At 34.7% G+C, this 25,619-nt stretch overlaps 1 protein-coding gene across 4 annotated transcripts in view; it reads right to left on the reverse strand.

Moving 5' to 3' along the window:
- Positions 1-25,619, reverse strand: part of CEP112 (centrosomal protein 112) — a 173,669-nt gene that overhangs the window by 111,863 nt on the left and 36,187 nt on the right. For all 4 annotated transcript variants that reach the window (XM_042802635.1, XM_042802634.1, XM_042802636.1 and 1 more), the window contains 8 exons: positions 24,244-24,343; positions 22,990-23,108; positions 20,853-20,996; positions 17,871-18,025; positions 17,406-17,535; positions 16,317-16,409; positions 15,452-15,511; positions 11,514-11,593 (listed from right to left, as the gene is read on the reverse strand). In XM_042802635.1, the coding sequence (XP_042658569.1) occupies positions 11,514-11,593; positions 15,452-15,511; positions 16,317-16,409; positions 17,406-17,535; positions 17,871-18,025; positions 20,853-20,996; positions 22,990-23,108; positions 24,244-24,343 (881 nt within the window). The remainder of the gene's footprint in view (positions 1-11,513; positions 11,594-15,451; positions 15,512-16,316; positions 16,410-17,405; positions 17,536-17,870; positions 18,026-20,852; positions 20,997-22,989; positions 23,109-24,243; positions 24,344-25,619) is intronic.

The raw sequence follows: 25,619 nt of genomic DNA on the forward strand, positions 1-25,619 counted from the left end.
TCGATTACCGATTTACAGCCACATGCAAGATCCCTGACACCACTTTTTAGCTGGGTGCAGTAACCACTAAGAAACATTCCATGCAACAGCCCCTCTAATTTAATTTCTAGAATACAGACTATTTCAGCTACATAAGTAATGTGTTAAGGCCTAAAGTACCATATGTTTGTAGAAAGAATGGGTTACTGGTTTAGTTTACTGTTACAGAATTTATATATAGTTATATTTTAACAAATAGTGGTAGTTACATAACAACTTCCTGTGTAAATTACATATTGGGCCTAAATGCCCCCATCTTAGCTATGGTTAGATTATCTTACTGCAGAGGCAGTTACTACCAGCAAACAATGAGGAACAATGAGGGCTCTTCTACAACATAAGCGCCCAAACATATGGAATATGTGCAGAACACTTCTCTTTGGTGTGGAGAGGAAGAAAGACAGTGTGAAGTCATTCAAGCGGAATGATAACTAAACCAAAGCCAGATCAAAGGAACAAAGAAGAAAGACTGAAATGTGAAGCTGAAATATTTATTGCCTTCAAAACATCATCCCTATCCTAACCCTGGGCACTTTAATATTTCGAAGTTCTTAGAAAGCATTCTAACTTGTTTTACCATGTCAAAGAAATAAGGCCCAAAATGTAAGTTAGAGAACAATTTCATCGTTCGTTCCCTGATTTAAGTATAAGATGAGCTTGTCTTTATGACAAAAAGCACAGATCCACTTATAAATTGTTTATCGTTTGCATAATTTGAGATGTTAACTTCAAAAAGCTGGTCTGCATTCCTTCAAGTAAGCTGTGACAATGAATGATATTTGCAGTACAATTATTATTTTAAACTATATACTTCTGTTTAAATAAATCATGAGATAACATTAACAAACTAAACCACTACTTAAAGCCGCTAATGAATTTAGAGTAAATAATACTCCACGTGTGTAGTATCACACTTCTGTGAAATAAGAATAATGCATTACATTCAAAATTAATGGCTCACAAATTAACTAGACATTGGTTAAACACACTAATAATTATTATAACTATTTTTCATTATAATAATGACAGGGTACTGTTGTGCTAGGTGTTATGCAAACAGAATAAAAGCAGCAACTGCAAAAAGATGAATGAGATGCCCAGCCTTTTAACCCACAAGTGTTGTAAATGTGGCTGGAAAGGGAAACGTTATAATTTTGCTTCACACTGCAGAAACTGTCTCCAAGATTTAGATACACCACATATGTGAAAGGCCACAGAGGCTCAGTTATCAAGAGAGGAGGATTAGAACAGAGATTAATAGCCATGGCTTTTGCATGCTGCGATGACAGCTAAACCTCAATAAGAGAGCATGGAGGGGAGCATTAGAGAGACAGGTGTAGATAATGGCTTAGATAAACGGAGACAAGACTGTAATTAAAAGGTGGACCAGAAAGTCAGCAGCACAGTCAGTAAATAGACTCATGAGATACCCAGAGAAGAGGTGTAAAGAAGGAAAAGATAGGGATCAGGGAACAGTGCTGTGGCACAGAAAACTGGAGGGCAAATAAAATAAACTATCTGAAGGACAAACTATGGGAGAGATCACCAGGCAGAGGAGGAGAGGCAGGCAAAAAGAATCACTTCACACTAACAAAAGAACAACCCAAGATGCGTTGTGAGTGACAGAGCCAGCAGTGGCTGGCAAATCAAAGACGACTAGGATGAAATAACAGTATTAAGACTGTCTCCAATTTTTCCAATACAGAATTCTAAATGAAAAATCTAACTAATTACTTCAGCTTAATGCATGCCAGGCTTGTTATTTCAAAGAGGTGCTGATAAAAAACATCCTAGGTCAAAAAACCTTTAATGAAGTAAATTATTTCCCACCAATCCTGTTTCTCTTCTTCCCTTAGACAATGATGGCTACACCACCAAATACCAGATTTGAACAAAGTATAGAATCCAAAAAGCAACCCTATTATTCACCTATACAAGGAGGTACAAGGATACTGTCTTCATTCTGTCATTCTACATACTTAAGGTAACTATTTTTATGGTTAAAATAATTGTACTGTTATAGTTTAGGATTCAGAATAACAACATATATCTTGTAATAGACAATATAGTGACTCAGTACTGAGGAATGATAAGTATCTAGTCAGCTCATCAGTTTTTTCTAACAGGTTAGTATGGTAGACATCGATTTTCACATTTTTTTCAATAAATGTACTGTTTGAAATATTAACTTTAATTCCTCAGTGATGGTTGGTTGTGTTGTTGAAGCTGGAGGAAAGTTGTACAAAGTAAATAAAAAGTGTAAATAAATGTAAGATTACCAAGTATAATTGAAGCCTAGCAATCATAATGATCTAGAAACAATTAAAGGAACAAAGTCATTCCTTGTATTGTGTGTGTAGATAGTTTTTAACTGCCCCAAAAACCGTGACAGACAGACATTTAATACTTATTAAAAATCAGTTATTAAACTCAATCATCTGTAAGACTTTCTTCAGGCAACTAAAGGCTCTTCTCATTTCATCAATGTTTTGGGCAATATATAGTCTTGAAACATACTGCACTGAATCTAAGATACACTAATGGGAAAAGGAAGCCTTTCAGCATAAGAGAACAATATTCTGACATTTATGTTAACTACTTCTATATTTATTCTATGAAGTCAAAATATATAGCCCTTAACTACATTAATTATTAGAACAGAAATTTACAGCAGTGAACCTAAGTGCTATAACATGACACACTGATGCTGTTCATCTCAATGCAATACTTTTCACTTCATACAGCTATATAATATATTGAAGCATTTTCACAATTGATATAATTAAAAGGATGTCACATGATATCTCTATAATCATCTCATGGGACATAACAGTCCCACATACAAAGATTCAAAATCAACTGTTACATTTCTTCGTACAACTGAAGCTTTCCTTTAAATACATATTTCATTATTGCCAGTAGGTCTCTGGTGAAAGAAAATGAAAGGCTGTAAATAGTTAATAGAACACTTTATTTTTTCTTTTAAGTGAGACTATTAAATAAAGCTACCACATTTTTTTGTCCTCTGTTCATACTTTACATTGTGCCCCCTAGAGCGAGGGTTATGTCAGCATGTTCACTAGGGCTAGAGGAATGTTTACAATATGCTGGAAACTTTGACTGGGTTTGCTCTAAAAGGTTTCAGATGCTCAAACAGAGCACCAAGTGGAGAACAGCTGGCTGTTTTTCCACTGATTCTTAAGAGGAGGAAAAAAAAAAAAAAAGCCACCAAAAAAACCACACAGCACTGTTATAAAAAGTAAAACTATATCCAAACTCCTCAGCCACTTAACATCACCACTGGTTTTAAAACAAAGTTTGCTTTTTTCATCATATTGCAACTGTTGCAACAAGACAGCACTAAACGTTTTACTAAAAGAGAATGATGAACACAATGAACATGAATAAAACTCTTAACAATGTTCTTTATTGCAACATTTGGAATTAAAGACAATGCCTTCTCATATTTCTTTAATTATTTCCTGCTTTAAATAGTAATAGCTTTTCCATTCCTACAAGAATTCCTTCACACACAAATACTTCATTTTCAAGGAAAAATGGAATTAACTACAGGAAAACAGCTACACTTAGGCTATTATCCTAAAAATATTAACAACAACAACAAGCGATTATTCAGAATCTGGATTCAACTCAGAGGAGCAAGAAAGGACAAAAAAAAAAAATCAACTTGTGGTTAAAGTTATCACTCTATTTATTTATCATTGTACCGATGATTATCATGTCCTTGTATTTTTCCGTGTGCAATGTCATTTATGACATCCACCACTACAGGAAGTCTATACAACACAATCTGTACAACAATATTCTGAAGAAGCAGCTGTTAGAAAATAAAGTTCTCAAAACATTTGGTATCATTAAAGTCTCAAAATCTATTGTAACTCACAGGCTTTTAAAAATATAATTTCCATATATTTTAAAAGTCGAAATTTAACGTTTTTTTAAAAAGTTGGGGTCCAACATAACAGCAAATGCAAAATTATGCAACTGTAACCTACAAAACAAAATGAAATTATATTCACTGCTATTTATTCTACCTCCTGACATCTATCTACATGTTTTTTTATCCTTGCCTTCATCTGTTTCCCTCTTTATTGTCTCAGAAGCATTATGTACACCATTTATTTCTCAGATTTATGTACCCTCATTTCTTTTACATTGTCCGTTTTATAATAATACAGAGAAAAGAAAAATTATATAAACACCAGATGAATTTTGCTTGAGATCAGTGATGTCAATGGCTAAAACATCCTTACATAAGACTTCGGGTGCTAAAATTTTATTTGACTTTTACACATTCTGAAGAAAGCAAAATGAGCCTTTCAGACCAAACAAATTCAGGACTCCTCTTTGTATATCAAAGAAAACTATACAATGAAAAATGCGTCATTACACAGTCACAGTTGTAGGAAAAAGAATAGAGATTCTGCAAGAAACCATCTCATCCTGTTTTGTCTTGTCCCCATTTCACCAATACAGAGGAACTGTGGAAAACACCATGCAGAATGTCTGCTGGAGGTGAGCAAGCAGCCTCAGAACAGCAGCAACAGAAATACTCAGGGCAGCATGATAACAGGAGCACATAAATTCAAACCATTCCACTGCCCCAGAGTCCAAATCAGATGGAAGCCCCATAGAAGTAAAAAAAAAAAAGAGGACATGGGAATGTACTGAACCTCTGCGTAGCTGCAATCCAGGCACCCCTTTTGTCAGGAATGCAGGCTGAAGTTTTAGGTCAATTATAATTAGATTTGTTCTTGTAGAATGTACTGACACTAGCTTCTATGTATAAAAGCCATTTGGTTGAGGCTTTACAAATATCAGCACTAAGATTAAAACCTGAAGACAAGCCTGAGAAGAACTCCAGCTCCATTGTTCCCCATATCTTGTGATGATGGCAGGCAGGGAACAAATGATTCAGAGGGGAATAACCAAATGATGGGCAAACCATACTAGGAGATGACAAGTAGAAGCCTTTTGAATAATAAAATGACTAAGATTCCAAGAGTAACTAGCATGAAAAAATTGTTATTTCTTTCCCAAAACTGCATTTTTCCAACTTTTATTTACTAAAGTACAAATGCATTTTTATTGGGTACTTTCTACAAAACTGTTCTAGTAGTAATAACTGTACTACACACAAAAACTGAAATTTGAAATATATATTAGTATCACTGAACTACACTTGACAAAGTCTCTAGAAATAGTAGAGTCCAGCATCAGCATGTGGAGGTATAAAGGGTTGACACAGCTATCATACTGGGAATGACAGAAAGCAATTAAATAAGTCTTGTTAAGTCCACAGTGAGGAAACTCCAGAGCACCACCCCTAAAGAGAAATCAACTTCTTTTCTTTGATTCACATATCAAGAAATCCCAGAGGAAATATGTGCATGTACACAAGTATATATGGGAAAAGAAAGACAAATCACTGATTCACTTTTATTTCTGGTTTCAACTGAACATCTACATGCACCACCTTCACACCACGCCTCTGGTTGAAACTATTTTGAAATGCTTTGGTCTGCTATCTAAACCAAATCACAACATACTGTGCAAACTGTATGTGTGTGCTTTAGAAACTCTTGTGAAAATACAAATCTGCTAATAGATAGGAGCAGCTTTGATGGTTTCTGGAAAGTTTAGCCCCTCTTTCTTCCCCAGAAGTTTTAAACAAGTTCAGATGAGGGGTAGAGGAGCAATGGAAAAAAAGAGGTGTTGCTAGTTTCTTATATAAGCAAACAATTTTATTAAGTGACTTTCAATAAACCAGCTGCTAAACATTTGCTCTGTATCATCACCACTTGCAAAGTGCTGAGATTTGGCTCTGCAGGCAGGTTTAAACAAAGGGCAAAGATGGAAAGGAAGAAAGTTGTGAAGCATTTAACTGTAGATAGTGTGCATGCATTTCTTGACACTTCAGTGTTCAGTTACAATGTCTGCACCTGCAGAGGCAACAGCTCATTTAATTTCTCCTAATACGACTTCTTAAAAATTGTTTCCTTCAATCACAGCACAGAACAGAAGAGTAAGAACTCAGGAAAGCTATATTTCGGTAGCATAACAAAATATTAATTTGTGCAGGAGAGGTAAAACAAAACACATTGAACCAGATCCCATAATTATTTCCAGTATGTGAGAACCATCACAAGGACTCTCCTGAGAAAGCAGTAGCAGCAAGGTGGTCTGTACTTCCATGCAAGTGACAGATGATAACAGCCTCAATTCTCACATATGTTTATAATTTAGTCCAAAAACTCCATCTCAAGATGGACAAACTTTATATGTCTATGCAGTCATAAAGGTATTATGGACTCCAGAATGGAAGTGGCAAAAGCAAACCACATCAAAAACTGAGGTGACCTAAATATATGCTGTATTCACACTTCAAAAAAACTAACTGCAACTACTTCTACAATCAAATCCTCACTTCTTTAACATTTCATCTTTAGTTTTTTATATATTGTTACTAATAACATATAAATGGACTTCAAACTAAATGCTGTAAACCAAATGTTTCCTCCTGTACACCTGATATCTTCCTTGATGTAGGTCAAAGCTGGCAGTTATATCTTGTACACTGATGGAGTATATAAACACTAATGATGCACATGGCTATTCTGCTCCTTCTCTGGATCATAAAAGAGATTGTTACCTCTGATCTTAAGCAACAATGTTCTAAGTTTCTGTTTACCAGCAAATAAACGAGGCCAGCTTTAAAGTATATACACTTCTACTGGCTACAAATAACGTCTGGCACAGAACTGTGATACTGCCATGGGAAGCCTTCGGGTTCATTGCTATGACTACCCTGCTAACATTAAATTCTGAATATTTAAATCGTGAATGTAATATATACTTATCTCCGAGGTCCTTACTGAACATGCACTCTCACTGCTGTTGCATTAAATTACTCCTATAATTATTTCTGTAATTATGGCAATGACTAGGAAGACTGTTGGTCTGTAGTTCACAATGATATTTTGGAACCAAACCAAACAATAATAAAGGAATTTTTTTTTTAAATAGTACTTTCAATATGTCTTCAAACAATTCTATAGCGAAAGGGCTAGAGTTCCTCTTTGACAGCTAGTATCAACAAAAGTCATTATTGCGTACTACTTTTGTTGAAAAGGAATATAATTTAGTATTTGTGATCAACACATCAAACTACAGCATTAACAGCTCAGAATGCTTACATCTTTTAATTAAAAAAAGTTAGATACAACTTCAGAGGTTTTGTTTAGAAATTGGGACAGATATTTACTAAAAACTGCTACTTATAGACAGAGCAAGAGTCTTCACAGCTAGAGAACGTGCAGAACAGGTCCAAACTAAGTGTTGCTTAAATACTTAAACATTTTTAAAACACAATTATTTGTTGTGGAAAAGAGGTCTTTAGACCTCTGTGTTAGGTCTTTAGAAAACTCCCTAAGTCCTCCACCTGCAATACTAGTGTTGGAAACATTAGACAAGTGCAGATAAGTAAAGTTGTTTCAAAAATGATCACTGAAATAGGAGTAAAAACTGTCAGAGCCTTTAACATACATGTCCGAGCCTCATTTTAAAACCACATCAAGGCCATGCCTGTTTCCAGTTGCCTAAACTGCCACAAGTCTCTAAGCTTCTATATTTCAATTCTTCAATAAAATAGGAAATATTTCCCTATAGCCTAGTAAAATTAAAATTACAAAGTAATTGGATATTAAAATATTAGCAGAGGTAAAATAAATATTTCTTGTAAATATGTGCCCACATTTCAGAGCAAGACACAACAGATCATGTTGAGAGCTGGTCTGGATAAGAGTGTTGTATAAATTTAGCAAGACCTTTTCTTTCTCTTCCATGTAATTTCTTCAGCAACAAATGGATACAGATTTTATTGCTTATTTTTTTTTCTGTTGTATTCAACTCAGCCTGTAGTGTGACAAATTGTAATATAACTATACCTTTTTATTTCCTATTCCTGTACTTAAAGTAAAAGCGATAAGAACCACAGAGATTCAGACTATTTGTCACCCACTCCCATGACATATTTTATACAATGAAACTGAAGGGATTAAAGAAACAACCTTTCCCCCCAAGTAATTACACAGAAGCTTTTTAAGAATACTTTGTTATTGTATAAATGCAGTTCAAATTATATTCCAAAAAAACCCTTGGAGCACTTCTTATAGTGACTTTTGCTATTAGGCAATGCCTATGACATACATTGCTGAATTAAATATAAAATGTGTATCTATGAGTTATCACCAGTAGTCATGAGTATGAGACCAAATCTTTTGCAAAAGCTTTCCTTTTGACAGATATTTCTATCATAAACTTCAGAAGAAGAAAAAAAAAAAATACCTTCCATAAACTATGTAAACCCTCATTCAGTATTAAAACTCTGGTAACGCTATTTTTTTGAAGTGAAAGATACTTTTAGAACTGTGGTTTTTAATATTCCACACAATGTCTCAAATCACTTTCATTATGCATCTGTGTGGATATGTTTGAAACCACAATAGCATAGTTTGCTGTCACACCACTGGAAAAAAAAGTAACAATAATCATCATCATCATCCCCACTAAAATGCCTGCCACTTCCCTTTCTAGGTATATGCAGCTGACTAGCTACTCAAGATATAATCCTGTGGCCATTTCAAAATCAAAGTGCATTCAGATCAAAGTAGTTTATGAGGAATCACTGATGCACCTACTGGGTTCTGAGCTGCAATTCCACAAGGCATCGTTTCTATTGAAGATAGTGAACTGTATTTTCACCCATCTCAAGGAATATAAGGTTGTTTTCTAAAGGTTCACTGTGTCTGCATTAGCTTGTAATTACTTAATTTCATTCTGCAAATATTCAAAGAAATACAGAAAAATAAAGCATTTTCGTATAAAACATTAGATCTTGCGGATTTATATTAATAGCAAGAGACTGCTAAAAAGACTAATTTTTGCAGCAGTGGGAAAAAAAACTAAACAAAACAAAACGAAACGTAAGGAAGCTGTCCATTTCTGACACAAAAATATTACTGCTTGGTATGTATTACTTACATATCATAGATAAACACATACGTGTAAAAGCTTAATATTGTCCAGAAACACTGGCACTAAACTAATGGCTTAGTTTCCAGAAAGTCAGCCTTGCAGGATTAGCAGCTCCTCTATACCGGGCACGTGAGTCTGTTCTTAACAGTCGTGTGCACAGACACATCCATGATCAGAAGAGCAGAGATGCAAGATGCAGAGGTTTTGCACTGGAGTTGAAGTCTGAAAGAACCAGCCAGCAGAATATATGCTGGGCTTAGACTAGGGCATTATGTTTCTGTAAATACAGTATTTTTAATCTTTATGAGCACAAATTCAACCTACCAACTTCTGTCTCCACATGGATGTAAGCTAATCTTTATTTCTACTCAGTTACAAAATAATTACTTATTAGCTTACTAATTCCATTAGTAACCTTAAGATTAACCCCAAATCACTGCTATAAGACAACCAAAACAACAGTAGAATAGATTCATTATTAAAGAGTAAGCTACCTATCTACAAAATCAAAACATTTTCCATTTTAAATTTAACATTAGAAATCACTACATCATTTTCAACACCCTGAATAAAAAAAAACAAAACAAAACAAAAAAAACACAAAAAAAAACAAAAAACAAAAAAAAAAAAACACAAAAAAAAAAAAAAAAAAACAGAAAAAGCATAACAGAATCAGAGTGCCATAGGACATGGAAGCAAACCTGGGAAAAGCACACTACGATATGATTGGAAGTAGCTTACGTTAGAAGACACTTTGAAAACTGGAAATTTATCACTCGCTGTAGGGGAAACAGTCTCAACATCCTTTTAAGTTGTCGTGCAGTCTCAAGGACTCTTCGATCAGAGGCTGACCCATCCTCACATCTGGCCAAAGGACCCCACTCACACGAAGCACAAGGCTGGGACTGGCCTCTGCCAACATCATCTGAACCTGTGGGCCCTGAGGCATCCACAGGAAAACTGGGCTCGTGAAACTTCAGTATTTCAAACCCTTACTATAACCCAGGCATTACATCTATGCCTAATTACAGGTAGGGAATATCTGAAATAAATGAAGACCTCCTCAGCCATCTACAAGAGCTTCTCAGCACAGTGCTGCTAATTAAAAGTAAGTTCAGAATCCACAGCACACTAAATCACTTGACAAACACTTGCCCGAGGTGGAACACTACCACCACCTTTACTCTGCACGGAGAGCACCCATATGGGGCATAAATACAGGCCACTGGCTGCTCAGAAAAGTCACTTATTTTATTAACATAAGTAAGTGTTAACTGCCATGTTATTTGAACAACACGGAAAATAATGAATGCAACTACATTATCAATGAATCAGACATTCACATACTAAAAGATTAAGTTTAGTTGATAACAATTCAGTCTCCCTAAAATTATAAATAATAGTCAGTGTAAAGAATTTAAAGATTAAAAGCTACATTTTTTATTAAAGTCTGTAGGGATTTAAGATAGTCTCTATTTATGCCAAATACCTAAGAGATTATAGAAATAAAGAAATACAGACTTCACCCCTGTGACTTTTGTTGAATAAAAGTATCTTCACTATGCCTCTATCAGCCTAGATAAGACACATTGTAACATTTAACTGAGTAGTTTTAGCAAATAACTTCTGGTTTGTTGCAGAATAATCCGTTTTCCCTAGAAATTATTTCCATAACTTTGAACTAAACTGGATAAACATATGTAAATAATATTTTACTTAATAAAAATGGAAGCAGCATAACAAGAATCACTCTTGTCATTACGTGCATCTGCTGTATGTAAACCACTCCTCTGCTCAGAAAACATCAAACTTGCGGTTAGTTTTTTAAATGTACAAGGTCAGCAAAAAAGCTGTTCCAAGTCAGTTAATGAAAAGTGTCTTCTGCTTTATGTAGACCATTTCTCTGAGCCTTACCTACATTTTAAAAATAAGTATTCACACATAAAAGTGTGGTATCAAAGAGGAAAATTCCACATTAAAGTGGATTATCCACGTTATCACAAATATCATATACTAAATTAAGTTAAAATATATTTAAAATAAATAAATCTTTCAAATTAATCCCTTCCTCTAAAATAGTCCAAATCAACTAGTCTTTAGCTATGATTATTTGCTTACTTTGTATCCATTCTACATTGAGGACAATTTCATTTATTTGACAGGGCAAGACCAGCTGACACCACTAACTTCAACTCTGTTTTACTCCTAACACTTGAAAGACAACAAATTTGAGTGGTTTGGTTCTTGCTTCACTTGTTTCATTTTTATGGCTAACTAGAACCCTGAAGATGTGGCTTTACAATGGGAAGATAACACAGACAAATTCTAGAAAGGCAGTTAAATGAGATAAAACATTAGTTTAATAGATTTGTCTGAAAAATTGGGGATGTTTCAATAATTACTCCGTAGTCACTTACTTCAAAGTCTCTTCCAGTTTGCGAATTTTCTTTTGAGAATCCCCTCTTTCTTTATCAAGATCATTCCGGATGCCATGAATCTATCATTTGAAAGAAAAAAATAACATATTTTACCTAAAGCATAGTCTGATTTTAAAAAATGTCATTTTAAATGATAAAAACTATTTATTTTGTTTATTACTTCTGCACTGATGTATACAACCATCTATATATTTCTAAAGTTACATATAATGCAAGAATAAGGATGAACAAAGATATGAAGTATGAGAAAATAGCCAATGGAGCTATCTTTCTTCTCAAAATTAATATTCATTAGAATAAAGAAATATCAATAATTACATAAAAAGGGACTAGATTTTCTTTAGATAAATACAGGAAAGCATACAGAAATCTGCCTAAAACAATGACACACATTCTCTATGGTGTAGCGTTCCTACTTACCATTTGTGAATACATAAACTGAACTACTTTTTATCAAGTCTTACAACAATAAAAAAAACAACATAATGATAGTAAACAACATTACTTTAGAACAATACATACTCAAACCTTAACTAGCTGAGGGTAGATACTCCTAAGAAAAGGAAAATGGGAAAAGTGGTTTACTACTAATGAACTCCTGACCCAGTGAGATCAAACCAGAGTGTCTGAACCATTACACAAAACATTTCATTTTTACATTTTGCATTCAGACATTGAAAACACCATTTGGAAATGCAGGCTATGGCACTCTTGTGTAAGTGTACAACTAACAAACCTATAAAAAGCACACAGATACTTCTAAAATGACAGAGAATCTTAGCTAACAATTATTATTCCACAGTAAACTGTGACCATGTGCTGCTCATAATACAGTGTGAAACCAGAAGAATGAGTCGTCTGTCACTCCAATGGACGTAGCAAGAAATCAATCCCAGTGCAACCTGAAAACCTCTGCATCCTCGCACGACAGGAAAAAGCTGCCCCATCATCCTCCTATCTCCTCCCCATCATCTCCTACCTAGGACTAGCATGAGTATATGTCTTCACCTTGAATAATCTTGCAGTGTGGAAATCTCCCGCTTCACAGCAGAGGCTCATTACTGTCTAACATCACAGGGTCCCACCTCTCTCCATTTTCCTTCACTTGGCCACACCGCTTATCCTCCTTCCTTTCCTTTTCCCCAAGCAAATGGTACGTTTCCAAGTAATTCTTCCCCTCCATGCAACTGCCATTACACCAGACAATATCTATACACACATATTTTACAATATACACTTGTATACAAAAGTGAGATAAATAGAGCTCTTTTATAAATATCTTAAAGATAGTCAGTTACAAAAAACTTGGAGACCCCTTAATTCTCCTCTAAGTTTTTGTAACTTCCCCAGTATAATTTATTTAGCATTTAAATTTGAAATACTATTTTAATTCCTATTAGTATTTAGTCAAAGCAGAATGCATATGGCAGCTTTCAAAAACTCACAAGGAACACATCCTAGCAATCTGGGAAATTGTTTCTCTCCCTATAAAGCAATACAGTCACAAAAAGCATGGAACAAAATCTGACTCCCACTTCCTAAATTCACTACCCAGGAATAGACATTTTTATGAAGAGTTCATCCCTCTGGTACTTCCAGATCAAGAGAGGAAAGCAGCTTCAGAATTTGGCAGCCTCCCAGGCATGGTCCAAACTATGGGTTTTCATAATATTTTTTGCCAAAGGCAGATTAAGTACAAGAGTTTGTTTTGCTTTTAGGATTGCTCAAGTAACAATGTGGTAATGTGATGTACTAAGCATGCTTTTCTTTATCAGACAGGGAGCACGGGAAATCCTTTATTCACCTACAAACATTTGCAATGTTACATGCTATTAAGTCACTACAATGGAGAAAAACATATTTTAGTAAGCGTATAGTCAGAAGTATAAGAGCATAGTCCAATAACAAAACAAATTTAGAGATTGTCTACTGTAAAGAGTTCCACGTAAGTGTTTACTACATGGAACTGAATATTCAGTTGGTTTGAAAAAGCCTCCAAACCGATGGGATGTTTATTAGAGTAAAGAAGGTATTGCCAAACCTGGTAAAGTTGTGTGTGTGTATATATACATATATATATATATATATGTATAACAGCTGACTCGAGAACGGCCCTCAGGAATAATCTGTCACTGTTCTTACGCTTAGCTGAATGTTCTGAAAACAAGCAGTAGGTTATTTAGAAAAAGCAGGTGTTTCCTTGGCTTGTAAAACCATTTAGTCTAACTGGTTCCTGATTCAGTAGATAAGCACATTTAATCAAGCAGTGACATTTAGGGTTACTACCTATTATTTGTTTGATGTTTAAATATCCTAGCAGGCAACAGCCACTGTAGACTAATAAAGATTATTAGATAATGGATAGGTTCTTAAGTGAACAGATTGCACCAGAGACTTCGTGATTCCTTTACCTGAAGACAAGCATGTTTTAGTATTTTATGGGACAATCTATACTGTTTTATGGCTTTATATTCACAGACTGCTCACATGCATTTTTTTCTCCTCCTTTCTCAAAGATTTTCTTTTGAAAGGATGGTTACTCATTCATAAATTTTGATTTAAACTGCTGTGAAGTCATCTATTAAAAATAAAGGACCTGCTTTCTTGCTTGCCGACACAGTTCCAACTTCAGTATCAGTGCTCACTGGTGTAGAGCGATTGCTGACATGCTCTTAGCCCAAGCTAAACAACATGCCCCCAAATAATCCTCAAACCTCATTCAGGATTCACACAGCACAGGCACCACTGCAGAAAGATAATATGAATCCATCCATCTCACCGTCCCAATTTGTAAAGTTTAATAGTGTAGATGAGAGCCATTTGATGGCATTTGGACTTGGTGCGTGGAAACATCACCAGCCACATTTAATCCGTACTTATCTGCAGAGCAAGTGTTGTATTGCAACAAACCAACGCCCACTATACTTCAATAGCGAGAAGATATCCAATAATGCTAATATATTTTTATTTTGACCCCCAACATTACTCTCTAATCCTAGGCTTTTCTTGAGGCCAACATACATAAAAACCATGACTTGTCTAAAAAGACACATGTAGGCTAGGATTAGACCAAAACACATCTTGGAATGAAAAAGTATTTGACTTCAAGTCAGCAGAAGACACTAACTCAAACCAAAAACTCATTACAATTCATGTTGCAAATACTATTACCCGATGACGAGTAGCTATGATCACAATTTATTATTCTAGGTTATAGATTTGCCACATTTGGAAATGGCGCATTTGAGTACCACATCCTTTCAATGCAATAGGCATCTAACGCGCCCTCTTACTAAACGCTGCATGAGTTGAACATATAGTGTCACTAAAATAGAAGTTTAATTTGAAATCTGCTGATGTTTACAGTCTAAAAGAGTAGACATTCTTTGCAAAGTGCTTTAAAATGAAGTGTTTTCATGAAAATTACATTTTCTTAATTTAAGCTTCTGATGTAAAAACAATGCGTGTTGAGAATAGGTAGAGAACACATCCAAGTCATGGAGAAGTATGGAATAAAGTTATAAAGGGGAAAACGAAGTATGGAAGAACATATGAACACTGACAACAGGCTAAGTTCAATTTAGTTCATTATTTTTTCTCTAACAGCAGTTAACATCAGATACCAACGAAGGAAGCGTGCACAAACAGGACAGCCTTACAGTGGCAGTTGTTTGGCAATGCTCTCCCAGGCCCCATCATTTGGCAAGAGATTCCTAGAATCAGAGGGGATATCTCTGTACTTAAATAGCTGTACTTCAGGTCTTCCTTGAATCGGTCCAATTATTTTTTTATCACATGTGAAATGCTTGGATTCCAAAATTTACTACTTTCAGGATTTCAGAATATAAACCCTTAGCTTCTGTAAACAACAAAATTGGAAATGTGCATAAAATAGCATATTTTCCTGAAAACACTACCTGTTTTTCATACACACGCTCCAAGTGAAGTTTGTCCTGTTGAAGCTTGTATTCTTGATCCTGCAAAGAAAGAGATGTGTATCCTAAATAAACAAATCACCTTTTTCTTTAGTTTCAAAGCAAGCACACACACATTTGCTATTATATAGAACAGCCCATAAAAATTAAAAATTCACTTTTTAGTATGATTTTAAATATTCTTTGACTAAAAAAAAAATTCAGCCAACAGTAAAAATACTGATGTATAACAAAACTATCTCAAAAGTCATGATTCATGTTTTCTAAAGAGAAACAGCAACTTGTTCTCCTGAGCTATTAAAATGCCATCCTGTACTACATCAACTGTGAAATGAAAGACAAAAGAGGAAAAGTAGATGCCAAAATTCCAACAGGATGGATACATGATACAGATGTGGAACTCATTATCTTGAGATAGAAGGATTAATTTAGATGCCTAGAGAAAGATGAAATAAACTGAACTGTTAAATAGCAACAAAAATACAAATAATTTTGAAACTTACTTAAAAACCTTGACAGTTTAGGAAAAAATAAAAAAAAGTTCATAATTCTTTGACATGCATCTCTGTAATCCACTGATTACACTAGTTTAACATGTGAATTACAACAAACAGTCATGAAGTTCCTGTGACAATTCTGCTCTTACCCATGAAGTGATCTCTTTTAGCCAGGCTTTTTAAATCAACCTTTAAGCATAAGGTGACACTTTATACATTTCTATGAATTAAATACATACAAAGACGCACATTTATATATAAGTGCATATTGGTATGGCTATCTAAACATTCAAATCATTGGAAAAAGTCAAAAGGGCTGGTCATTCTTGAATAAGAAATTCAGGGCTCACCCTCAGCTGTTGCTGTTTTTGAAGTTCTGAATCTTGTAACTGTTGTTTTAATAGAGACACAGTATGCTGTAATTCTTCCATCTCATCAGATGCCTGTAGGGATTTAACACAAAAAAGGAATTACTGTGTTGCATTCCTCATTAGCTCTACAGATACATCTTTTATGTTTTAAAATTTATTTCTCAAAGGTGCCTGGAAATCGGAAAAAGTTATCAACTTAGGAAAAAAAACCTGTATGAGCTCACAACTCTGCATACATCACTCCCGTCTGTCTGGAGAACTTAGAAATGTAAACAAAACCACAATAAACCCACAAACTAATAATAATAAAAAAACTTTGGTACTCACAACTGAAAGAAAGAAAAATACCTTGAAATTAAATGGAGTAAAGTACCATCAAAGCTCCCAGAATTCCAGTAAATAAATACAAAAGACCGCATTTGTCCTATGGCTCTAAGGATTAGCAGATTGTATTTAAAACATAAGCTTTTTCTACAATTATTTAACTTGAATGTTACATTAAATATATTCTATATATTCACCTACATGTATTGGTAGATAACAGCCTGATTTCTACAGAAACAAGCTAGAATTAATACATGCTGGGTGGAATGTATGTTTGCAAAATTTAAAAATAACTTCTTAAACAAATAAATATTTAACATAATGTTCCATATTAAGAGGCCTGCAAGACAGTTTGTTTCTGGAAAAGATATTTTCCCTCATTGAAGAGGCCTTATGAAAACATTAAGTGTTTAAGTGTGCTGAGGTCCTCTGGTATCTGGAATTTTTACAGAAGCACAAACAAAATCCACATATTAATTGTACCTTATCTGAATCAACTACGGAAAATCCACCTGTATGTACAGATACACACACACCACAAAATTATCAGTCAACTTCAGATGACTTTTCAGTCAAATCTAAGAATTAAAATATTACATCACATTTTTTAAAAAAACTTATGCACACGAATAACTTAAGGAACTGAACAGTTCCTTGGATTTATTCATAAACGTTACATTTAAATGGAGGAGACCACTTAAAAAGTAAACAACATTTTAATGCTTATTATATGTGGAAGCATACCTTAGCTGCAGAGAGAGCATGTTCCTGCTTTATAAAATTGATATCAGCATCATATTTACTTTGTAGCTGCTGAATGTTCTCCTCATATTCCTGTATAATATGGTCCTTGTCTTTCTGAAGTAAGCTGTGCCTACAAGTAGTAAGCAAACAGAATATGGAAACTGCTTTCATATTTGGGCATTTTAACCTGCTCAGTATCAACTCTACAGAGTATGCAATTTTGTCTGTACCACATGCTCATTTTAACAGAATAAAATGCTTATAAACAATGGAAAACTAACATAATCCTTACAATGGTCATTTGGGTCAGTTCCAAAATAAGTTTTGCATCAATTAATACATTTTTTGTGACATTTTACTAATGCCAATTATCATTCACTGTGTTCTTGAAATAAAATAAATAATGTTTGCTTTCAGAAATTCCATATTCCTCAATGTTAAAAACAGCAACTGCTATTTAATTACCTGGTTTTCATTTCCTGAAGTTCAGAGCATACCGTCTGGTAGCGTTGTTCTGCATCAGTCTTTTCTTGAGATAATTTTTGACGCTGTAAATTACTATTTTCAGCCTCAACAGTCAACTGTTGGACACGAGCATCCAGTTTTTTGACCGTCTGGTTCTAAAAGAATAGGTCATTGTTGAGGAAACACCAGAGTAAATTAGGGTATACCCATGTTGTTATTTAGTAGCCTAGAGCAACAAGGTTCTTTGGTGGTCCAGAGACACAGAGTTACAATAGCAAAGCTGTCATGAATCATGACAGTAAATTTTATGTTCTTTATAAAAAATAAATCTTCAAAATATGGATGTCTATTCCTCCCTGCCAAAGGAGCATGTCTTCTCCTCTAAGCAAAACAATGTGTGCAACTGATTTCTAAAATACAAATCTCTTAATATGGGAGAAATGACAGAGATTTCTATTGAAAACTGTAATGGATGATAACACACATAAAGCATTTACAGACCTTTCATTAACCAATAAGTGTGTTATCACTGGAAATATGTACAACCTGCATGTGGGAAAGAGTATTTGAGGAAAAAACTATATGTATATAAAAAGATTTTACTGATCATTCTGGTGGTGAGCAGCTGTAGAAGTCAGATAGAAAAGATATTAAACTGTATAGCATCCAATGAAATCTGTAGCTTTTTAATGCTAAAATGTAAGTACTTTATAGGTTTACAGACAAAAATACGCATGTCAAATTTCTAAATTAAAACAAGGAGTAATGTACTTAGGTTGCTAAAGAATTACAGATTTCAAACAACTGCCTTTTATGTGTATACTTCAGCAAAACCACATCCAAAGATGCAAACAATAAGACACAGCAATATCTGCTATGGATTTGGAAGATCCAAGAAGAACTTTATAATACAAATGCTACATTAACAGTGAAAATGCTACCTAGTTGTGCTTCAAATCACTTAACAAATATTAACTGAGTCACCAATCATCTTGTAAGGTAACTATATCATCTCCTCTTCATTACTGGAAAAGGGAAGCACACAGAAAAGGAAAGTGGTGTGCACAGGAATACAGCAAATCCCTACCAGGACAGAGAGTGCATTCCTCAGGTCTCTGCTCTTATACCTTTCCCTAATCCTCTTCTCCATTTCATTTGTTTCATTACAGTGCTTTCCTTTCAAGAAATGACAAACACCTATCAAAAGTTGTATCTTTTTCTCAGAACTTCATCTCCTAATATAAACAATTTTAAAAATTAGCAGAACAGGCAGGTAGCACGAGACTAGTCTACTACTTGCCATTCATACCTAAATTTATCGTAATATGCACAGAAATGAGAGTTGAACTCCTCAGGAGGCTGGAATGAAAAAGTAAGACACAGTCGTCCTTCCAGGATATATGTATCATAGCTATTTTCATATTAACAAAGGTCTGAAGATAAGGGAAGTGGAAAAGTATTTTCACCCTCTGTTAAAGTAAAATAAAAATTCAAACATCTGCCACCTCAAGTCAGTGCCCCAGCTGCCACAGAATCGTTCAATAAGCCTGGACTAGTGCAAGAACATCGCAGAGCCAGAATGGTCACCTGAACTGGTCAAGGGGCTCAAGATCTCATAAACATAGTACAACAAACTTTTCCATCACTGCAAAGCCAGTTTCACTGTATGGGTTTTGGTTTGTTTTTCAGTTGGTCAGTTTTTTGGGTTTTTTTGGTTTTTGTTTGTTTTTTTGGGGGGGGAGGAGTGGTCGTGTTGTTTATTTTGGGAGTTTCTTTTTTTCTTTTTTTTTTTTTTTAATAAAAAAAAAAAAAAAAAAAAAAAAAAAAGATCACCATCCCAAAAGACAAAAGTAAAGAAAAAAAGAGAGGTACCTAACATATCACCAAACATCATAATAGCTCTCTGGCCCCCCACCCCTCAAGAAAGTTAATGCTTGTTCAATGCACAAAACTCTATTTATCAGTCCTATGGCATTAGTTAAATTGTTCGGCCAAATTTCACTTGCTAACAGAAATAGCATTCTTGACAACGTGAAACTCTGAACAAGGAAACTCTGAAATACCAACAACAAAAAAAAAGAGTCAGGAGAAAGAAAGAGAAAAAAAGAAAACTAATTTCCAGTGACAGTCTAGTCTTTCATCTTAAGCCCTGCCTTGAACTCTACCTTGTTTAATTATTAAATCAGAAGCTGCTCAGCAAGATCTGTCTAGTTTTGATGGTTCTTAAATTCAATCTTGCTGACAGACTGTGTCCATTTTTCTCTATATTTACTGTTACCTATGACATACCTATGACATGATCTGAATGCTAATTTTTAAATTCAACATTCATTAATAAAGGAATACATTTTGTTTGACATTGTCTTTTCACTCATTCAATTTTCTTCATACCCCATTGTGATAAAAAGTAATCAGTATCCTCAAGAAAGCATCCTGTAATTTTTTGGTTTTTACATCATTTGCATAGCAGGCACAAAATCCAGATTACACCTGTTGATGTGTTTCTAATTATTCTAGGAAAGAAATGCTGTAACTTAGAATAATACAATAATTCTTTTAAAAATCCTTTTCATTTGATATTTAATCTAACAAACATTTGATCATTTGAAGAGGAGATGGGTAAGAAGTCACATGTACCTGTGAAAACAGATCCTTTTGCATGGTCTACAAACCCACAGACACAGAAGTCCAGCTAACTTGAATCAAAACCAGTGAGAAATGCTAGAAACAGTCCTTCAATACAAATACGTATCTGTGTAATATTCATTGATGGGCTGTACTTCGATTAATTTTATCCAGGGGAAAATAGTCCTTGGCTGGACTGGCTGCCAGGACACTTCTCTCTCAAGATAGAACAACTGCACTGCACTATCAGAAATATTTCTCAGCTCAACATTATTTATGTACACTTTTGCACAGATGCATGAAACTGGAATACTGCAAGAGACACTTGCTGTCATGGTATATTTACAAAAAACTTACAGTTGACTTTATCTGTTCCAAATAATCTTCTTCCATTTTGCCAAGACGAGCATTGGTGTCTTCAAGCAGTTCCTGCATATCTTCTGTATGCTTTTTCCGAATATTAAATTTCTCCTTCTCCATTTCAGCCACAGCATTATGAAGCTGCATCACAAAAACATTACCAAATAATAAATAGAATATAAAACTAGCATTTATAAGTATTATATTGTTATAGTATCTAAAGAGAATAACTAACAAGCACGAGCCACATTTCTGTCCTCCACGACAAAACTAGATCACTGACTCACTAAATAAGTTTACTGTGACTCTAATAAAAAGTGGTAATTTTGAAGTTATTTAAAAATGCATAGAGGGCATAACTTACCCATGCAGAATACTAACACACATATAAATTTTTGCCTTAATGAATTTCTATTACTGAAACTAACACTGTCTTCAGACACACTGCCAGTTTATCTGTCTCTCAGTTTGTAAGAAGCTGGAGAGCCTTGACGATCTACTTGTCTAATGAAAGGATTATTTATGTCATTACTAACCCTTGATTTGCATTCTAAACACCAGTGGCCTCCCTTTCCAGCTAAGCGGCCAATCTAAATTTTCCATCTATACAGTAGTAAAGAATAATGTCATGGCAAATTAGCATACAATACTTGCATGGTGTATTGGTTGTATAACGGCCATTATATATTTCTCAAGTTCCTAACAAATCCATTTCACAGCTGAAGGAGAAAGCTTCAATATACAAAATAAAAGCATTATTCTAAACACACTGGTAAAATCAGGCGAATTTGCAAAAGCATAGATTTTTCTTTACAACATATAGACTAGCAAAATCATGGGTGTCTGTGAATCTGGACCATTATTTAACAGACTTCAACAGTGTACAGTAACATAACAAAATTTTTTATCCAAAAGATATGAATGCTAATAAGTTTTATGTATCAGGTATATAACTGTGGTGTTCAAAAGATTTGCTGAATTTGAGATCCTTTTAAAAATAACCTGGGTAAGTAACTAAATAAATATTTCTCTCCAGGTACATAAGATATAAATAAACCCCAAAACTCTGGAAATGTCTCTACTTCCTGTACAACAGACTATAGTAATATTTGTGTTACTGTCATTAATATATATTAAAATAACCTGCATGTATTCAAAGGAAAAAATACACAGAAGTAGTAGTAGTATTTGAAGTTATAAAAATATTTCACTGTTAACTTTTACTATATTTCCACCAAACTTCCCACCATTCATGTTTTTCCATAAAATACAGATTTCACTTCTATAATTTCATTAAGTTAAAATTAATATTAGAATTTTAATTTGCCTTCTTGCTTACACACTGGCATCACTGATGACAATTACAGCTGTAGGAACAGCACTTGCTAGGTAACTGCAAAAGGTAGGATGACTTTGGGCTGAAAATAATGCTTCTGAAACAAAAACAAAAACCCCACCTAACACTGAAGCATCAAAGTCTTGAGCACAAAGGACAAGATTTATGATTTATCTCTTACAAGACAAGAATTAAAACCAACATCACTTCCAGATGCAGGGCTGCAAAAAAATTAAATTAAACAGCATACTTCAACTACAAAAGGAGGTGGTTTTGCCCTTTTTGTGACCTTCCCTCTCCCAAGAAGGGTAAGCAAGAAAAACACTGACAATAATCTGGACAAAGGTGAAGCTGTCTTGCAATAAACATGCTTTTCTCTCTGCTTTGCTGCTGTCTTGAGTCTAACAATAAATAAAAATGCATTGAAGAATTCATGACCCAACACAAAAATAATAGTTCAAAGGAATCACCGTGGCAGCAGGTAGCAGCAGGTTTACCAAGATTAAAATTCCACGTCAGGCCAAGCAGAAATAAACACTTCCCTAATACATCCAGAGCCCTGCCAAGAGAGTCAGATGAACCCCAGGAACAGATTGACCAGCTGGGTGGGTGTGGGTGTGCAAGCATCAGCAAGAAGAGTCTTGCAAGACTGCTCCAGAAAAAAAAATAATCAGTATAAGGAAATATCACTGAAAGTAAAAAAAAAAAAAAAAGTAAAGAATATGTTAGGTGACAAAATTTATTATCCCAGCTATATACTGTAGGAGTGTTTCAAAGAAAGCAAGTACTATTCATTACCCTTTTCTCCCACTCGTTGTTCAAAGAATCGTTGCTTTGCTCACACATCTTCTTTAACTCCACAATCTGCTTCTCTTTTGCTTCTCTGACAACTTGTGACTCACGAACAAGAGTCTGAACTGTCAAAAATGGGAAAATAAACAACCAGTCAAGAGATACCTTTGGGATTTTTCGGTGTTGGCAACAGATACAATCAGATTACATCAATTCTCCAATTGACCTGGCTTTCTGATGTTTTGCTGTGTCACCAAACTATTACAAGGTGTTCTCTCTCCTCTACTGTATTTACAAGGTATTTTGCAGTGAGTTTTCCTTAGAGCAGTAAATGCACATCAATTCTGTAACCTGAAGAAAATGGGCATTTTTAACCTGATTTTATATATATTTCTTAGGAGAAAAGGTTCTTGTGAAGGTTGAATGCCCAACATACACAAGAAAATTAAGTTCCCCAACTTAAATTGCAAGTGATCGCATGAAGAATTCACAGTCTGACTAACTTGGTGGAAAGCAAAGCAGTAGATGCTCAGTTTTCAAAAGTGACATGATTTTCACTACCTGGCAAGAGTGCAGGTGACTGAAACACGTGTCACTGCTGAGTGCAGCCAGCAGCAGAAGCTCCTGATCCCTTGCTGGACAATTTACTTCGCCAAGGAGCGGGAAACAATATATGTGGAACTCTCTCCCTTTTTGTACATAGGTTACCAATCTTGCTTATTCTTTTACATTGTGGTTTAGTCCATAGTGTAAATGGACTCCAAGGAATTATAAAAGAAAGTAACATTCAAAAACTGCTGACAAGCCACACTCAGGCCCAATTTTGTACTTATGACATATTCAAGACTACTACTCATGTTTGAAATCTCTTGCCACAATAGTCCTAAATAAATAATTCATTGTGGTTTGATTAAAATGTACTGAATGTAAAAATAAATTAACCTTGAGCCAGAGATTCCAAAAAGTTTGGAAGTGGTCAAAATACTATGGTATCATCAAAGGAATTTTTTTTTGGTGACTCTCAAAGCTCCACGTATTAAACGTAAGATTATACTGACTCTTGGAAAAAATTGGTTTGGAAACTGGACAGCAAAGGCAACTGGACAAGCCTCTAAAAATCTAAAGGAAAAATTAGGTCAAGACTTATAAATGAAGAAGAAAGGGACATCTGCACCTAGAAGGAACATGTAAGCCTATCACCACAAGAAGGATGCAGTATAATACCAGCATGCAGAAAACAACCACAAAGGTAAAAATCACCTTTTTTCTCCAGTTTCCTAATTGTCTCCTCAGCTTCATTCTGTTTGTTTTTGTAGAGGGACTTCAATACCTCAATTTCATCATTCTTCCTATCCAAAATCTGTAGGGAATATTCAAAATACTTTAACAAAAGCCCCAAAAACTAGAACTACAATCAGTGCACAAAATAGTACACACTGATCTTTGTCAAAGGAGCTGCCTTCAAGAAGTGCTCAAGTCATAAAGGTCTAAGTGATTAAACCTAAGTAATTTTCACAGCTCATTCTGCCAAGTGATAAACAAAGGATTGATTTAGATAAATGTAGGCAGTAGATTAAAATGGAATTTCATGTTTTAAGGCAGTCTGTTTTCTTTTAAACTTGGGCAAATGCAACGTTCCTTTTGTTGAGTTTGGAAGTTTCATAGTACTACTACTGCAAATAGAACGGATTTGTTTCCCTTTTCATATTTATGTTGCCTAATACTATTTAAAAGCATCTAAAATTCTCAGCAGGTTTAAGAAATACTTAAATAATTGGTGAACTTCATTACACTGTTTTGTACTTCACCAATTGCTGTTCTTGGCATGTATTCCAAGCAACAGTGGGTTAGAATAGAGCAAGTATATGAGGTGCAGCTACATTCACATTTCGGTGCACGCTGATTTGGGGAAAAAAAAAAAAAAGCTTGAATATTTTTAAATACTTTGAGAGAGTATTTTAATTTAAACTTTATGTTTGTCTTAAACATTAAATTCACAGAAAGTTTATAACAGTGCCCCAAATCTCTCATCAAACAGAAGCTTTCATCTTAAAACAATATTACTCCATCTGCATTAAATGTTTTGTGTCTTTAAAGACTAATACGACACTATTTAACCTTTTCTAAAATATCCAACATTATTAAACAACTTCAAAAGATGGAATTCTAACATGAGTTAGAAAAGGATGACAACTCAAGGGATGAGAAAGCTTTTAAACTATTTCTAATTCTCACAAAGCTGTTTCCTTTAGACTCTCAGCTTCGCTAGTTATGCTTGCAGACTTTGAGAACAGATGAGCCAAATATGCACCTGACCAAATATTAACATCCTTTCAGGAGGCTTTGATGTGTCATACTGTTGTGTCAACTAACTTCCTCCAAGTCTGTGACTCAGTCTTAAGAAACAAAACAGAGGTACTCAGTAATGCAAAGCTTACAGTAGGGTAAGTCCTTATGATCTTGATGCCGAGCATTTATCTCCCATTACTCTCCAGGGATCAGAATGCTTCAGAAGGCTCTTAGGACCTTGCAGAATTCAACCCCACGTTTAAAACATGGTATTAAAAGTAACAGAATGGTCTTTGATAGTCTTTTTGTAATCTTCCCAAAAGCGGTGTTACGCAACACAATAAAGA

Source organism: Tyto alba, unplaced genomic scaffold (genome assembly GCF_018691265.1).
Source record: "Tyto alba isolate M040663 unplaced genomic scaffold, T.alba_DEE_v4.0 Super-Scaffold_39, whole genome shotgun sequence".
NCBI classification, from domain to species: Eukaryota; Metazoa; Chordata; class Aves; order Strigiformes; family Tytonidae; genus Tyto; species Tyto alba.